The 13204-nt window shown below is 34.9% G+C and overlaps 1 protein-coding gene across 1 annotated transcript; it reads left to right on the top strand.

Moving 5' to 3' along the window:
- The first annotated feature begins 2068 nt into the window (after positions 1-2068).
- Positions 2069-12906, top strand: LOC132747014 (MAM and LDL-receptor class A domain-containing protein 1-like). Its single transcript, XM_060736318.1, has 8 exons — positions 2069-2114; positions 2380-2529; positions 3096-3352; positions 6285-6519; positions 6845-6979; positions 11585-11794; positions 12414-12485; positions 12680-12906. Exons 1-8 carry the CDS (start codon positions 2069-2071, stop codon positions 12889-12891), a joined length of 1317 nt encoding a protein of 438 aa, XP_060592301.1. The 3' UTR covers positions 12892-12906.
- Positions 12907-13204: the final 298 nt, after the last annotated feature.

The raw sequence follows: 13204 nt of genomic DNA, 5'->3' as shown, positions 1-13204 counted from the left end.
TTATTTTTTTTATCAAAATACCTGCTTGCAAGGCATTACTGTCAAGTCTGTATTAAGTGTACATGTCTGCTTTCAAAGAAATTACAATCAATCCTGTATTTATTGCTATGTCCATGATCTTGATGATCAAGACGACTAGTGATAAAATCCAAGTAGTATGACACTATATATAACAACAAGGAAGAATCATGAAAGGGTGGTTGTCTTCATTTCCAGGTCTTCTTGAGTTAAGAGAAATGGAAACTGAGGGATGGTAGTATGGAAATGTCTTGAGATAAATGATGTGCATTTTACTGACTGATAGTGGGAAAAACTTTTGGCAAAGCAGAATGATGTTTTTGTTTAAATTGAGGCATTTATCAAGTTTTTGATTATCTTTAAGTAGATGTTGTTGTTTTTTCCTGCTCTCTAAGTTATAATTTCAGAATTGATGCAATGCGGGCATTAACACGTGTGATGATATTTTCAACCATTAAGCAGCAGTCTGAAGTTGCCTAAATAGTAAGTACCACTTTAAAATTTAATTATAAATTTTTCATATTCAATGTAACAACAATGGATTTCAGACCAAAGAAATGCTGATTTTTCCAGAAATAATCATTGATGTAGTCATTTTTCTCTCATTGCTGTAGGCACAAACTATGGTGGTTATCAACTAAATACTTTCATAAGAAGCTATCCAGCTATTTACAGATGATATGTGGTCCTACACATGATTAAAAAATGAACATGGAGCAATTGAGGTCTTCCTTAAACAATACAATTGGTAAATCACCATATAACCTCTGTTAAACACAAGAAAATAGCAAAAGTTGTGGCCCTTTATCCCAAATTGTTTGCATGTCCCTCCGCACTACTGTGAGTGAACTGGATGAACAGAGTTCATTATGTAACAATAGAATAAGGGACCAATGGCCCAATATTAAACAAAAGAAAATAACAAATGTATGGCCACTTCTTCCATTTCTGTCACATATTGGTCCATCCAAAGATTCTGGATCCAGTCAACCTTCTCGGGGAGCATCACCCGGTTCAACCGGTTCTTGTTTTCAAATAAAAGCCCTTGGGTCAAAATTGGCCCTGCCCCGGGGGTCATTGATTTTATTTATGTGTATAGCAAAAACTTATAAAATCTTCTTTGAAAAAACCCAAATAGCTAGAGTTAAGATATTTAGCATGAAACATCTTTCAGTTATTGTTTTCAAAGTTTGTTCAAATAAAGCCCTAGGGTCAAAATTGGCCCTGCCCTGGGGGACATTGATTTTCCTTATATGTTATAGCAAAAACTAAAAAATCTTCTTTAAAAAAAAAACAGAATAGCTAGATTTTAGATATCAAGCGTATGAAACATCTTCAGAAGACTAGTGAATGTCTCCAAAGTTTGTTCAAATAAAAGCCCTAGGGTCAAAACTGGCCCTGCCCAAAGGGTGTCATTGCTTTTAACTATATGTGTATAGTTAAAACTTAGAAATTATTTTTTTAAAAACTCAACGAGCTAGACCTTAGATGCTTAGCGTGATATATCTTCTAATGGGTGTCTACTAAGTTTGTTCAAATAAAAGCCGGGGTTTAAACTGGCCCTGCCCTGCTGGCCTATATACAGGTGAGCGACTTCAGGGCCATCATGGCCCTCTTGTTTATTTATACCATATTTGATGTATTTGTTTATTGAAATTTAATGTCCTTTAAAGCAAAAAAATACATGTATAGTGTCATAAACCATTACTTCATGAGCATTTTGTGAAAAATGGTTCAGATTCAGATTGCTATAAAACTATAAAAACTGCAAATTAAACTAAATGGCACAAATGTTGACTGGACCATTGCCTTTGTAACAACATGCCCAGGCTTAAATTTTCTGTTACCATGGCAAGGAGGGGACATCTCAAAATTGCCAAAAATTGCTATTTTGCATTGATTTTTTCTCCATCAAAATTGATGTCAAAGTGCTGCAAGTTCTCAATAGACTTTTGATTATAAGAGTCAAATGCTTTTCAGCGTTGGACAGGTTGCCTTATGATTGATTTGGGGTCATTTTTAGCCTCTCACACAAAATAATGAAACAAACATGTATATACCTGATTGGTCTAATTCCACATTCACTAATTTGTCTGGTGAGTGTTCTTATATTTGCAAATAAATGTTTATTAAATCTTGTTTGAAAATTAAAGATGGCTCTGATTTTTTAATCTTTCACTATATACAGCAAATCTTGGAAAGTTTGATCGCAAACATAAACTTGCTAAAATACATTGTACATTGTATGTTCAAATTGTGTAACACCAATGTTCCCTATACATGTATGTGTAATATTGGTGTTGATAATACGCAGATATTTTTTTAACATAATAATATTGTCTGATCATCTATGTTTTTCAGGGAGCAGCTCAACATGTACATTTGAATCAAGAAGTATATGTAACTACAAGCAAGATAAGACAGATGACTTTGATTGGACATGGAAATCAGGATCTACAACTTCTACAGGCACTGGACCTTCGGCTGATCATACTTATGGCACATCAAAAGGTGATCATTATGATGAGATTGTAATTTGCAATTTTTGCTAGTTCTGCGAGAATTAATCACTTTAAATCAGATTAAGATTTTCCTGTTTTAAATCTTATCTAATAAAAGGCTAGACTTTTTTTTAAAGAAAGGAAATTTGATTATTTGAATAACATAAACTAAACAGGTACACTTTAGCATTTGTTTTTGGTCTGGACACTGTTTAGTTTACATGGGTTATATTGTATAATTGCATTAAACTGTATCTGATGAATTCCATAATGTTAATATTTTGAAAGGTACAATGTATTTTATTCCACACTGGCAAGTTTAATGTATGCAGTGTCCTAGATACTTTCTAGGCTTTATCATTAGGAGGAGTGGCCACCTAGTGATGCAAGTGTCTTCCTCTCAACTCAAGGATCATGAGTTCAAGCCATTCTTGTATCATGACTATGATCCTCATAATTCATAACAAGAACTGGTTTGTTTAGAAAATAAGTTAAATAATATAAATCAAAGTGTTGGCGCCGGACAAAAGGTTTGAAAAATGCATAAAGATTTATTAATATTTTCTATGATTTCAGGGTCTTACATTTATATTGAGGCTTCTGCACCAAGAGTAACGGGACAGAAAGCTAGAATATTTTCTCCATCCCAGCCAGTAACCACTGGCTCCTGTGTATCATTTTATTATCACATGTATGGTACACAGATGGGCACATTAAATGTTTATGCTAGAACTGGAAATGCCATTGGTTCACCAATACTGTCAACAAAGGGTAACCATGGTAACAAGTGGTTAAAGGCCCAGGTCTCAGTAAGATCAACATCAACTTGGCAGGTTAGTGAATAGTTTAAACCATACATATTTGTCATATTTTCAGTGCAGTAGAATTTAAAAAAATGGGTAAATATTTAAACTTTTTAGATATCCTTGGATGCTTGTCTCTCAGAATTGTTGAGGGTTTTATATTTACAGTTTAACATATCACATTAAAGTATAAGGAAATTTCATGGGAGAGTCTACATTAATGTTGTAAGAATGTCTTACCCAACTCTTTGGTAGGTATTTTCTGGCTGTGAAAATGTTTTTATACCCCCGCACAACAAAGTTGTAAGGGGGGTATACTGGAATCAGCTTGTCCGTCCGGCTGTCCGGCCGTCCGTCGGTTTTTTCTTGTCCGCCCAATAACTTAAGATATCTTTGACCCTTAGTCTTCATATTTGGCATGGAGGTTAGTCATGATTAGTAGATGACCCCTAATGATTTTGAGGTCACTAGGTCAAAGGTCAAGGTCACAGGGGCCTTGACTTCAAAAAGCTTGTCCGCCCAATAACTTAACATTCCTTTGACCTACAGTCTTCATATTTGGCATGGAGGTTAGTCATGATTAGTAGATGACCCCTATTGATTTTGAGGTCACCAGGTTAAAGGTCAAGGTCACAGGGGCCTTGACTTCAAAAAGCTTGTCCGCCCAATAACTTAAGATTCCTTTGACCCATAGTCTTCATATTTGGCATTGAGGTTAGTCATGATTAGTAGATGACCCCTATTGACTTTGAGGTCACCAGGTCAAAGGTCACAGGGGCCTTGACTTCAAAAAGCTTGTCCGCCAAATAACTTAAGATTCCTTTGACCCACAGTCTTCATATTTGGCATGGAGGTTAGTCATGATTAGTAGATGACCCCTATTGAATTTGAGGTCACCAGGTCAAAGGTCAAGGTCACAGGGGCCTTGACTTCAAAAAGCTTGTCCGCCCTATAACTTAAGATTCCTTTGACCCACAGTCTTCATGTTTGGCATGGAGGTTAGTCATGATTAGTAGATGACCCCTATTGATTTTGAGGTCACCAGGTCAAAGGTCAAGGTCACAGGGACTTTGACTTCAAAAAGTTTGTCTGCCCAATAACTTTACATTCCTTTGACCCACAGTCTTCATATTTGGCATGGATGTTGATCATGATAAGTAGATGACCCCTTGTGATTTTGAGGTCACTGGATCAAAGGTCAAGGTCATAGGAACTTTGACTTCAAAAAGTTTGTCCACCCATTTACTTAAGATTCCTTTGACCCACAGTCTTCATATTTGGCATGGATGTTGATCATGACTATAAGGTGACCCCTATTTACTTTAAGGTCACTGGGTCAAAGGTCAAGGTCACAGGGACCTTGACAATAAAAAGCTTTTCTTCTCAATTGCTAAAGAATGTCCTGTCAGCAATGTATTGATTTTGACATTTTCACATTTGAAGCTTGTAGAATACATAACTTAGCAATGCACTGGCTTAGTAACCTCAGATTTGGCAGGGAGGTTGTCCTTGAGCTCTAAATGGCCACTGTTGATTCTGACAAAATGGTATGCGGGGGTATTCACGCCAAGATAGTGGCAGTTCTAGTTATACTTCTTCTATAGAATACTATCAAACCAAATGGAAAAAAACTCTAATGCTGTTTTCTTGTGGATAAAGTTATAGATACAGTCGGCATCGTACTTGCGGCCACCTTTATTAAGCGACTTTTTTATTAAGCGGCCGCATAAAATCCCTCCCGATGATTTTTACTATTTAATTTAATTCCATTAAACGACTATTTTATATCGCGGCCAGCGGCCACTGAATGTCGGCCCAAATGTACAAAATTAAGTGTTAAAGTATCTATTAAACGGCCGTGACAAACAATCGTCCCTGCGGGCATTCTCACCTGTGTAATTAGCGAGTAGGTTAGATGTGTACAAGCAAACAAACAAATAATATTCATGGTCATTGGTCACAAATAATTGTCGTTTAAAAACGAAATGAATAACAATTGCAATCGTTTCAAAATCGGATTTTCCGATCGTAATATTTATTGTGACATATTTTGTCAGAGCAATAACGTATCACAACACCGCGTTTGCATAGTTTTGTCATGTGCTGAGAGTGACCTCCCTTATCGAAAATGATGTCGGATCGAGCGAAAAAAAGACAGACAACTAATAAGACCGGGATAAATGTATGAGGAAATCGTGCATGGAATTGAGTCTGAGTAAATAGCAAATGTCATCGATTGTAGTCGAAATAAAATCGTGAAAACCTAGTAGACTAAAACATTACAGAGCCGAGCCTTTCATTGCTGATGGTGTAGGTGCTCATCTGATGCTTAAAAAATACATGTAGTATCCCATTAAATATGACCCTTCGACAAAAAAAGGCAAAAAAATCCTAGATCTCTAAAAATCTTATTGAATTTGAAATTGGGGTAGTGTGAAAACTAATTGTTGAAAAAATCAAGAAGTTTATTAAAACTCATTGCATAAATAATTATCTGGAGCTCTGGCTGATGATTCTAAAGTATGTTCAGCAGGAGATGTGTATGAACATATTAAAAATATTAGACAATATGCTTTGTATCATGGTCAAAATGACCTGTTTACAGTATTATGAGTGTAAAACACATTTGTACACAAATTTCTACTAAAAATCAAAAACAAACAATATTGATGACTTTTTTTTTTAAAAAGGCATAAATGTAATTATAAAACGGTAATACATACATAATATTGTATAGTTTTTGTTTTTATAAAAAAGATGTTATTATATCTATGACTTGTAATAAAAAGTCTCGAATTTTCCAGAATTCTATTGAGAGACCACTTTATTAAGAGGCCACTTTTTGGCAGTCCCTTGAGTGGTCTCTTAATACAATGTCGACTGTATCACCAAATATTTTAAACAGTATATACATTGCCATTTCCAAGTTTTTCATAATAATTGTATGATTTTGTGTCACCAGTTAACATTTGAGGGAATACGTGGCACAGGAGTCAGAAGTGACATTGCTATTGATGATGTGACAATTACTAATGGTGCCTGTATTGGGGATGATGGATCATGTAATTTTGAGAAGGATACTTGCTCCTGGAGAAATACACAAATAGGGGACGATTTTGATTGGCTTCGAAAACAAGGGCACACTGGCAGCAGTGGAACAGGCCCCTCAAAAGATCACACAATTGGGAATTTCCTTGGTATGTTAAACTAGACAATTTTCTGTGAAGTTTTCAATGAATTCAGTGAAAGTAATACCGTATTAACAGTTTAACTTAAATACATGTATATGTAATTTCTTGATTTTTAATTATCTCCTTTTATCTTGACCATGGAAAAAAGAAAAAAAAAACAAAAAAAACGAGCTGAGCCTTCAAAATTTTTATAAAGTCTCTAATTATTCTTAGATTTTTCTGTTTAAATTTCTTTAAGTAAGCTTTAAAAATTTTATTGATGCAATATCCAATGATATAATATTGAGCATATTCTAGCAGTATTTTTTAAATTCTGTTTCCTGTATTTTAGGGCACTACATGTATATTATGACTTCAGCCCCAAGGGTAGCTGGTAACAAAGCCTGGCTTGTCAGTCAACAGTTTAACCCCTCTAAGACTACACAGTGTATTTCTTTCTGGTACCATATGTATGGAACAACTATTGGTATGTCTCCTAGCCTTATAATTTCATTTTAAATCTGCACCTATATTTTGTGTGTTGCAACTAGGGCTGGGTATTGATCAGAAATTTCCGATACGATACGCATTGCGATACAGACCAACGATACACAATACGTATTGACGATACAGTACAATGATGCTTCATTGTTAGGATGTACTTATTAAAAGTACTATTTACATTTCATAGATGCCCTGGTGAAATATTATTGAATCTTTCTTATATCTGTTTTAGATTTTGACTTTGTTAATGATGATATATAATACAGAGCAGGTGCATAGGTACCTTAATTAGTACATTTGAGGTAATATTTTGAAAATGACATGATGGTCCCTTTTTTAGCTCGACTATTCGCAGAATAATCGAGCAAATGCAGTCACCCATTTGTCGGCGTCGGCGTCGGCGTCCCTGTGGTTAAGTTTTTGTATGTAAGCTGGTATCTCCTTAACTACTGAAGGGAATGGATTGAAACTTCACACACTTGTTCTCTGTGATTATCTTAGATGATTGGCACAAGTCCCATAACTCTGATTTGCTTTTTTTCATAATTATGCCCCTTTTTCGACTTAGAAATTCTTGGTTAAGTTTTTGTATGTAAGCTGGTATCTCCTTAACTACTGAAGGGAATGGATTGAAACTTCACACACTTGTTCTCTGTGATTATCTAAGATGATTGGCACAAGTCCCATAACTCTGATTTGCTTTTTTTCATAATTATGCCCCTTTTTCGACTTAGAAATTCTTGGTTAAGTTTTTGTATGTAAGCTGGTATCTCCTTAACTACTGAAGGGAATGGATTGAAACTTCACACACTTGTTCTCTGTGATTATCTAAGATGATTGGCACAAGTCCCATAACTCTGGTTTGCTTTTTTTCATAATTATGCCCCTTTTTCGACTTAGAAATTCTTGGTTAAGTTTTTGTATGTAAGCTGGTATCTCCATAACTACTGAAGGGAATTGATTGAAACTTCACACACTTGTTCTCTGTGATTATATAAGATGATTAGCACAAGTCCCATAACTCTGATTTGCTTTTTTATATGCCCGAAAGGGCATATTATGTTATACCCCCTGGCGTCCGTCTGTCTGTCTGTCTGTCTGTCCGTCCGTCCGTCCGTCCGTCCGTCCGTTAGCAATTTGGTTTCCGGAGCATAACTTAAGTTCCATTTGGCCCACAATGTTCAAACTTCATAGGATGATTGTCCATATTGGGTAGAAGACCCCTATTGATTTTGGGGTCAAAAGGTCAAAGGTCAAGGTCACTATGACCTTAAAACTGAAAACAGTTTCCGGAGCATAACTTAAGTTCCATTCGACCAACAATGATCAAACTTCATAGGATGATTGTCCATATAAGGTAGAAGACCCCTATTGATTTTGGGGTCACAAGGTCAAAGGTCAAGGTCGCTATTACCTTGATACTGAAAACAGTTTCCGGAGCATAACTTAAGTTCCAAATGACCCACAGTATTCAAACTTCATAGGATGATTGTCCATATTTGGAAGAAGACCCCTATTGATTTTGGGGTCACAAGGTCAAAGGTCAAGGTCACTATTACATTGATACTGGAAACAGTTTCCGGAGCATAACTTAAGTTCCATTTGGCCCACAGTGTTCAAACTTCATAGGATGATTGTCCATATTGGGTAGAAGAACCCTATTGATTTTGGGGTCAAAAGGTCAAGGGTCAAGGTCACTATATCCTATAAACTGAAAACAGTTTCTGGAGCATAACTTAAGTTCCATTTGGCCCACAATATTCAAACTTCATAGGATGATTGTCCATATTGGGCAGAAGACCCCTATTGATTTTGGGGTAACTAGGTCAAAGGTCAAGGTCACAATTACCTTAAAACCAAAAACAGTTTCCGGGGCATAAGGTAAGTTCCATTTGGCCCACAATATTCAAACTTCGTAGGATGATTGTCCATATTGGGTAGAAGACCCCTATTGATTTTGGGGTCACAAGGTCAAAGGTCAATGTCACTTTTACCTTAAAATACTGAAAACAGTTTCTAGAGCATAATTAAAGTTCCAATTGGCCAACAATATTCAAACTTTTTAGGATGATTGTCCATATAAGGTAGAAGACCCCTATTGATTTTGGGGTCAAAAGGTCAAAGGTTAAGGTCATTATTAATAACTTAAGTATTAATCAACCTACAGCTGTAAAATTTTATAGGATGAACAGCTAATTCCCATGTCTTATAAATGCTTCATCCTTATTAAAAAAAAAAAAACACTTTCGGGCATATAATGCTCCGCCTAGCGGTGCTCTTGTTACATAATTGTGCCCCTTTTTCGACTTAGAAATTCTTGGTTAAGTTTTTGCATGTAAGCTGGTATCTCCATAACTACTGAAGGGAATGGATTGAAACTTCACACACTTGTTCTCTGTGATTATCTAAGATAATTGGCACAAGTCCTATAACTCTGATTTGCTTTTTTACATAATAATGCCCCTTTTTCGACTTAGAAATTCTTGGTTAAGTTTTTGCATGTAAGCTGGTATCTCCATAACTACTGAAGGGAATTGAATGAAACTTCACACACTTGTTCTCTGTGATTATCTAAGATGATTGGCACAAGTCCCATTACTCTGATTTGCTTTTTTGCATAATTATGCCCCTTTTTCGACTCATGAATTCTTGGTTAAGTTTTTGCATGTAAGCTTGTATCTCCATAACTACTGAAGGGAATGTATTGAAACTTGAAGAGTTTGTACCTTTTCGGACAATTTTATGTTTTCATATATGTAAGCATTATTATACTCAATGAAACACCCTTGTGACAAATTTTCGAATAGTCGAGCGTTACTGTCCTCCGACAGTTCTTGTTAGATAAAACAATTATTTTGAAAAAAAAATTAAAAAGCTTTGTAGAGAAATAATTCAATGCAAAAATATAATTATGTAAATACTAGGAAAAGTTAACGCAGAAAATAATTAAAACATCACTATTTATTATGACAGGAGTCTAGTACTGTCTACTAGTCAACTGTTCTAAATTATAAGATCTTTATAATAAAATCAAATTTTTGTAGAATTTGAAATATATACGCTGAGAAAGTATTGGAACATTGAAAATTTTCTAGCAAATCATGTTTTTTCTATCTTAAACGGTAAAATTACAATAAAAATATAAATATCATGTCATGATGTTGTGGTGTCGTAATCCGTAACGTACCGGGAAACGGTGTTTAACTACATCTTCGCGCAGTCACATTTATTTAGTTAGCAAACTACATCTTGGAAAATCAATAAATTTGTTGGATTTATGTGTTCACAATATGTGTTTAAAAAATTACAAGTAAATGTTTGGTCTAATACAAACTACTGCCGACCTGAAAGTAGTTTTTACCAGTGTTAGAAATAGGAGATTGAATGGCCGGATAAATTTTGACACGGATTTATCCGTCATTTTGTGTTTTGACATATTCGTTGTTCCACCTGAACTTGTCAATGCAGCCTTTCAAATATTGATGAGGGCCTTCTTAACATTTACTTTAGAGAAAATTCCACACTTTTGACTTTTGTGCGGACATTTTAAAGACGAAAGTTTTAATGTAAAGCCATCATGTTTATAAGTGTTATTAGGTTGTCTCCCTTTGTATCGGTATAGCTAAAACCCGATAACCGTACCGTATTGAAAAACGGAAAATCGATAAATACCGATTTACCGGTATATTGATCCAGCCCTAGTTGCAACATGTATATATTTTCTAGATATATATTAAGGTCTTAGTAGGATAAAATTGTATTCATGAATTACAGCATTTCACTCAAAGTTAATAATATAACTGCAAATGTAATGATATTACGTTGTTTCTTTCTAAGGTGCACAATGTAAATTTGAAATCCTACTCTTTTTCTATTTTTTAAATGTTTATATTAACAAAGTTCAGCAAGTAAATTCATAACACACTTACGAACTTTCGCTATACGTATATGCAGTATTTCGATAGAGCGGAAGTCAGTGCGCGAGCATGCGCTTTGCAATATCTCGTTCAGTTACCGCTCACGTTTTAAACTCGGTTGCTATGAAGCGACCGTTTTAAACTCGGTTGCTATGAAGCGACACTAAGTGTACATGGCTTTTACAACTAAAATATCAGACAAACACATTAAAACAATACACATAAACTACACATAGCTGTTTTCCATATTAATATTTTCCATTTGAAAAACAAACATCTCAATATTCTTACCGATTTAATGTATTGTTTACATGTGATGACAGCAACGCTGTGTGTTAGATTACTTTCGGTTCAGAAAATTCATTTGTTTACCATCAAAACTCATATGTTTACCATAGGAACCATATATAGATAGAAAGCAAATTAAACAAAGGTAAAGAAAAAATTGTCCGTTTCTGAACAAAAAATCGAATAAATAAATACACAGTCTTTTTAAAATGTCCCTTCTTTGAGTTCATTTGAAAGGGGAATAATTTGGTGGAATTTTAGACAGGGAAACAGGGAGTTATCTTACATGGCTAGGGAAAATGGCCGACTGAAATTATGCAAGCAAGTTTGTAAGTGTAACAGTCAGTTTCACATATTGACTCAAAAGCAATATACATTTTCAGGCTCTTTAAATGTGTATCTCAATGCATCTGGAAGCATGACACAATTGTGGACCCAAACTGGGAACAAGGGAATTAACTGGTTACAAGGACAGTTCCCATTACAGCCAGTTAACTCCCTTTACATGATATACTTTGAAGGGGTTAGAGGATCATCATATTCAGGAGATATTGGTTTAGATGATTTCACGTTTTCACAATCATCCTGTGGCTGTAAGTTGTACATAAGTCATTATTGTAGATATTATAGATAAAGATAGAAAGGCTTAATTTTTATGAACATTTTATAAATGATTTTATTGGTTATCTGATTATTTAACAGTAATTATAAATTCTGAGATTAAGAGATCCCTATGGAGTAATAAAAATCATACTGTTAAGTGAGTCAGTTGGTAAGGTATTGTCCTTTCCCCAGAGCAGATACTATACTTGAAAAAAAAAACAACAGACAAAAGACAAATATAACTGGTACCTATAGAATTTGTAGTGCTATACCCAAGATATGTTAATGTTCATTTGCAAGATGAACAAAATAAGTAAAAGTGGGACAAACAATCAACACAGGATGAGTTATAAGGTTTATTTAATGATGATAACCGACGTTTCGACTCTCACAAGTCTTTATCAGGGTTTCAAAATATCAGAGTGTTTTTTTTAGGGAAGTTATATTTTAATAAATAACTTTTATTGGTGAAAAAGAAGTAAATTCTCTTTAAGCTTTGATGTAAATATATATCCGAAGATTTATACTAATTATATATTGTCCAATAAAAGAATGACTTGAATGACCTCTTTTAAATTTGCTAAATGTACACTTTCTACGATATTTCAGACCAACCATCCAATGGAAAGCCTGGCAAGATTAGCACCACTCCACAATCTAGTACTGTGTTACCAACATTCCGTAAGTACTTTGGCTATATGCTTAAATATTTTAGATAATTATATGTAAATAACAGTTTGTACCTGAAATAATGCATGGAAGGGCACCTGAGGTCTTCCTCCACCAGTAAAGCTAGAACGAAACCATATTAAGTATTCTTTGTCAGTGTGACAGTTAGCATTCAAGGAGTTAAACCAGACTATTGTAACTTTCAGAATCTAATTCCAAGTATGACTGCAGTTTTGAGACTGGTAGCTTGTGTACATGGACACAAGATACCACTGATAACTCTGATGGTGGTTTTATGAGGACAGAGCGACTCACCGTGTGCTTGACCATGTTATTGGTATACATGTGTTTGAATGCCATGTGGTACAAGGTGACAGTGACAGAGGTGAGTTACACATTGCCCACCATCTATATTTAGTAACATATTCATTAATGAAACTGACCCTGTGTTTGAGATGTAGTTCCTTCTTATACTCTTTCAACAGTTTTCATTGACCTCTGTTTTTTAGCCTTTAGCCATGTGACCAGTGTGTAGACCTAGATCATCTGTGCTATCTGTCCAAAGTCTGAACTGTTGGCTATTCAGATTTGTTCAGATTGAAAGATGGACAAGTCCATTTAAAATATCTTTCTCGTGGAGTTAAGGTTCATAAGAACGGAACAGCATTGCTAGCAGTATGTAAAAACTGGTTCCATCATGATCACAAATTATTTAATGAAGATAGGAAAAA

The sequence above is a fragment of the Ruditapes philippinarum genome, unplaced genomic scaffold (genome assembly GCF_026571515.1).
Source record: "Ruditapes philippinarum isolate M1 unplaced genomic scaffold, ASM2657151v2 ctg11788_1_1_1_1, whole genome shotgun sequence".
Classification (NCBI taxonomy): Eukaryota; Metazoa; Mollusca; class Bivalvia; order Venerida; family Veneridae; genus Ruditapes; species Ruditapes philippinarum.
This window is presented reverse-complemented; position numbering and strand designations above follow the sequence as displayed.

Bases quoted from the DNA above. Each gene is read 5' to 3' on its own strand.
- LOC132747014 (XM_060736318.1), top strand. From the start codon at position 2,069: ATGTATATACCTGATTGGTCTAATTCCACATTCACTAATTTGTCTG. The intron at 2,115-2,379 runs GTGAGTGTTCTT...TATGTTTTTCAG, and splicing joins CACATTCACTAATTTGTCTG to GGAGCAGCTCAACATGTACA. The intron at 3,353-6,284 runs GTTAGTGAATAG...TTGTGTCACCAG, and splicing joins GATCAACATCAACTTGGCAG to TTAACATTTGAGGGAATACG.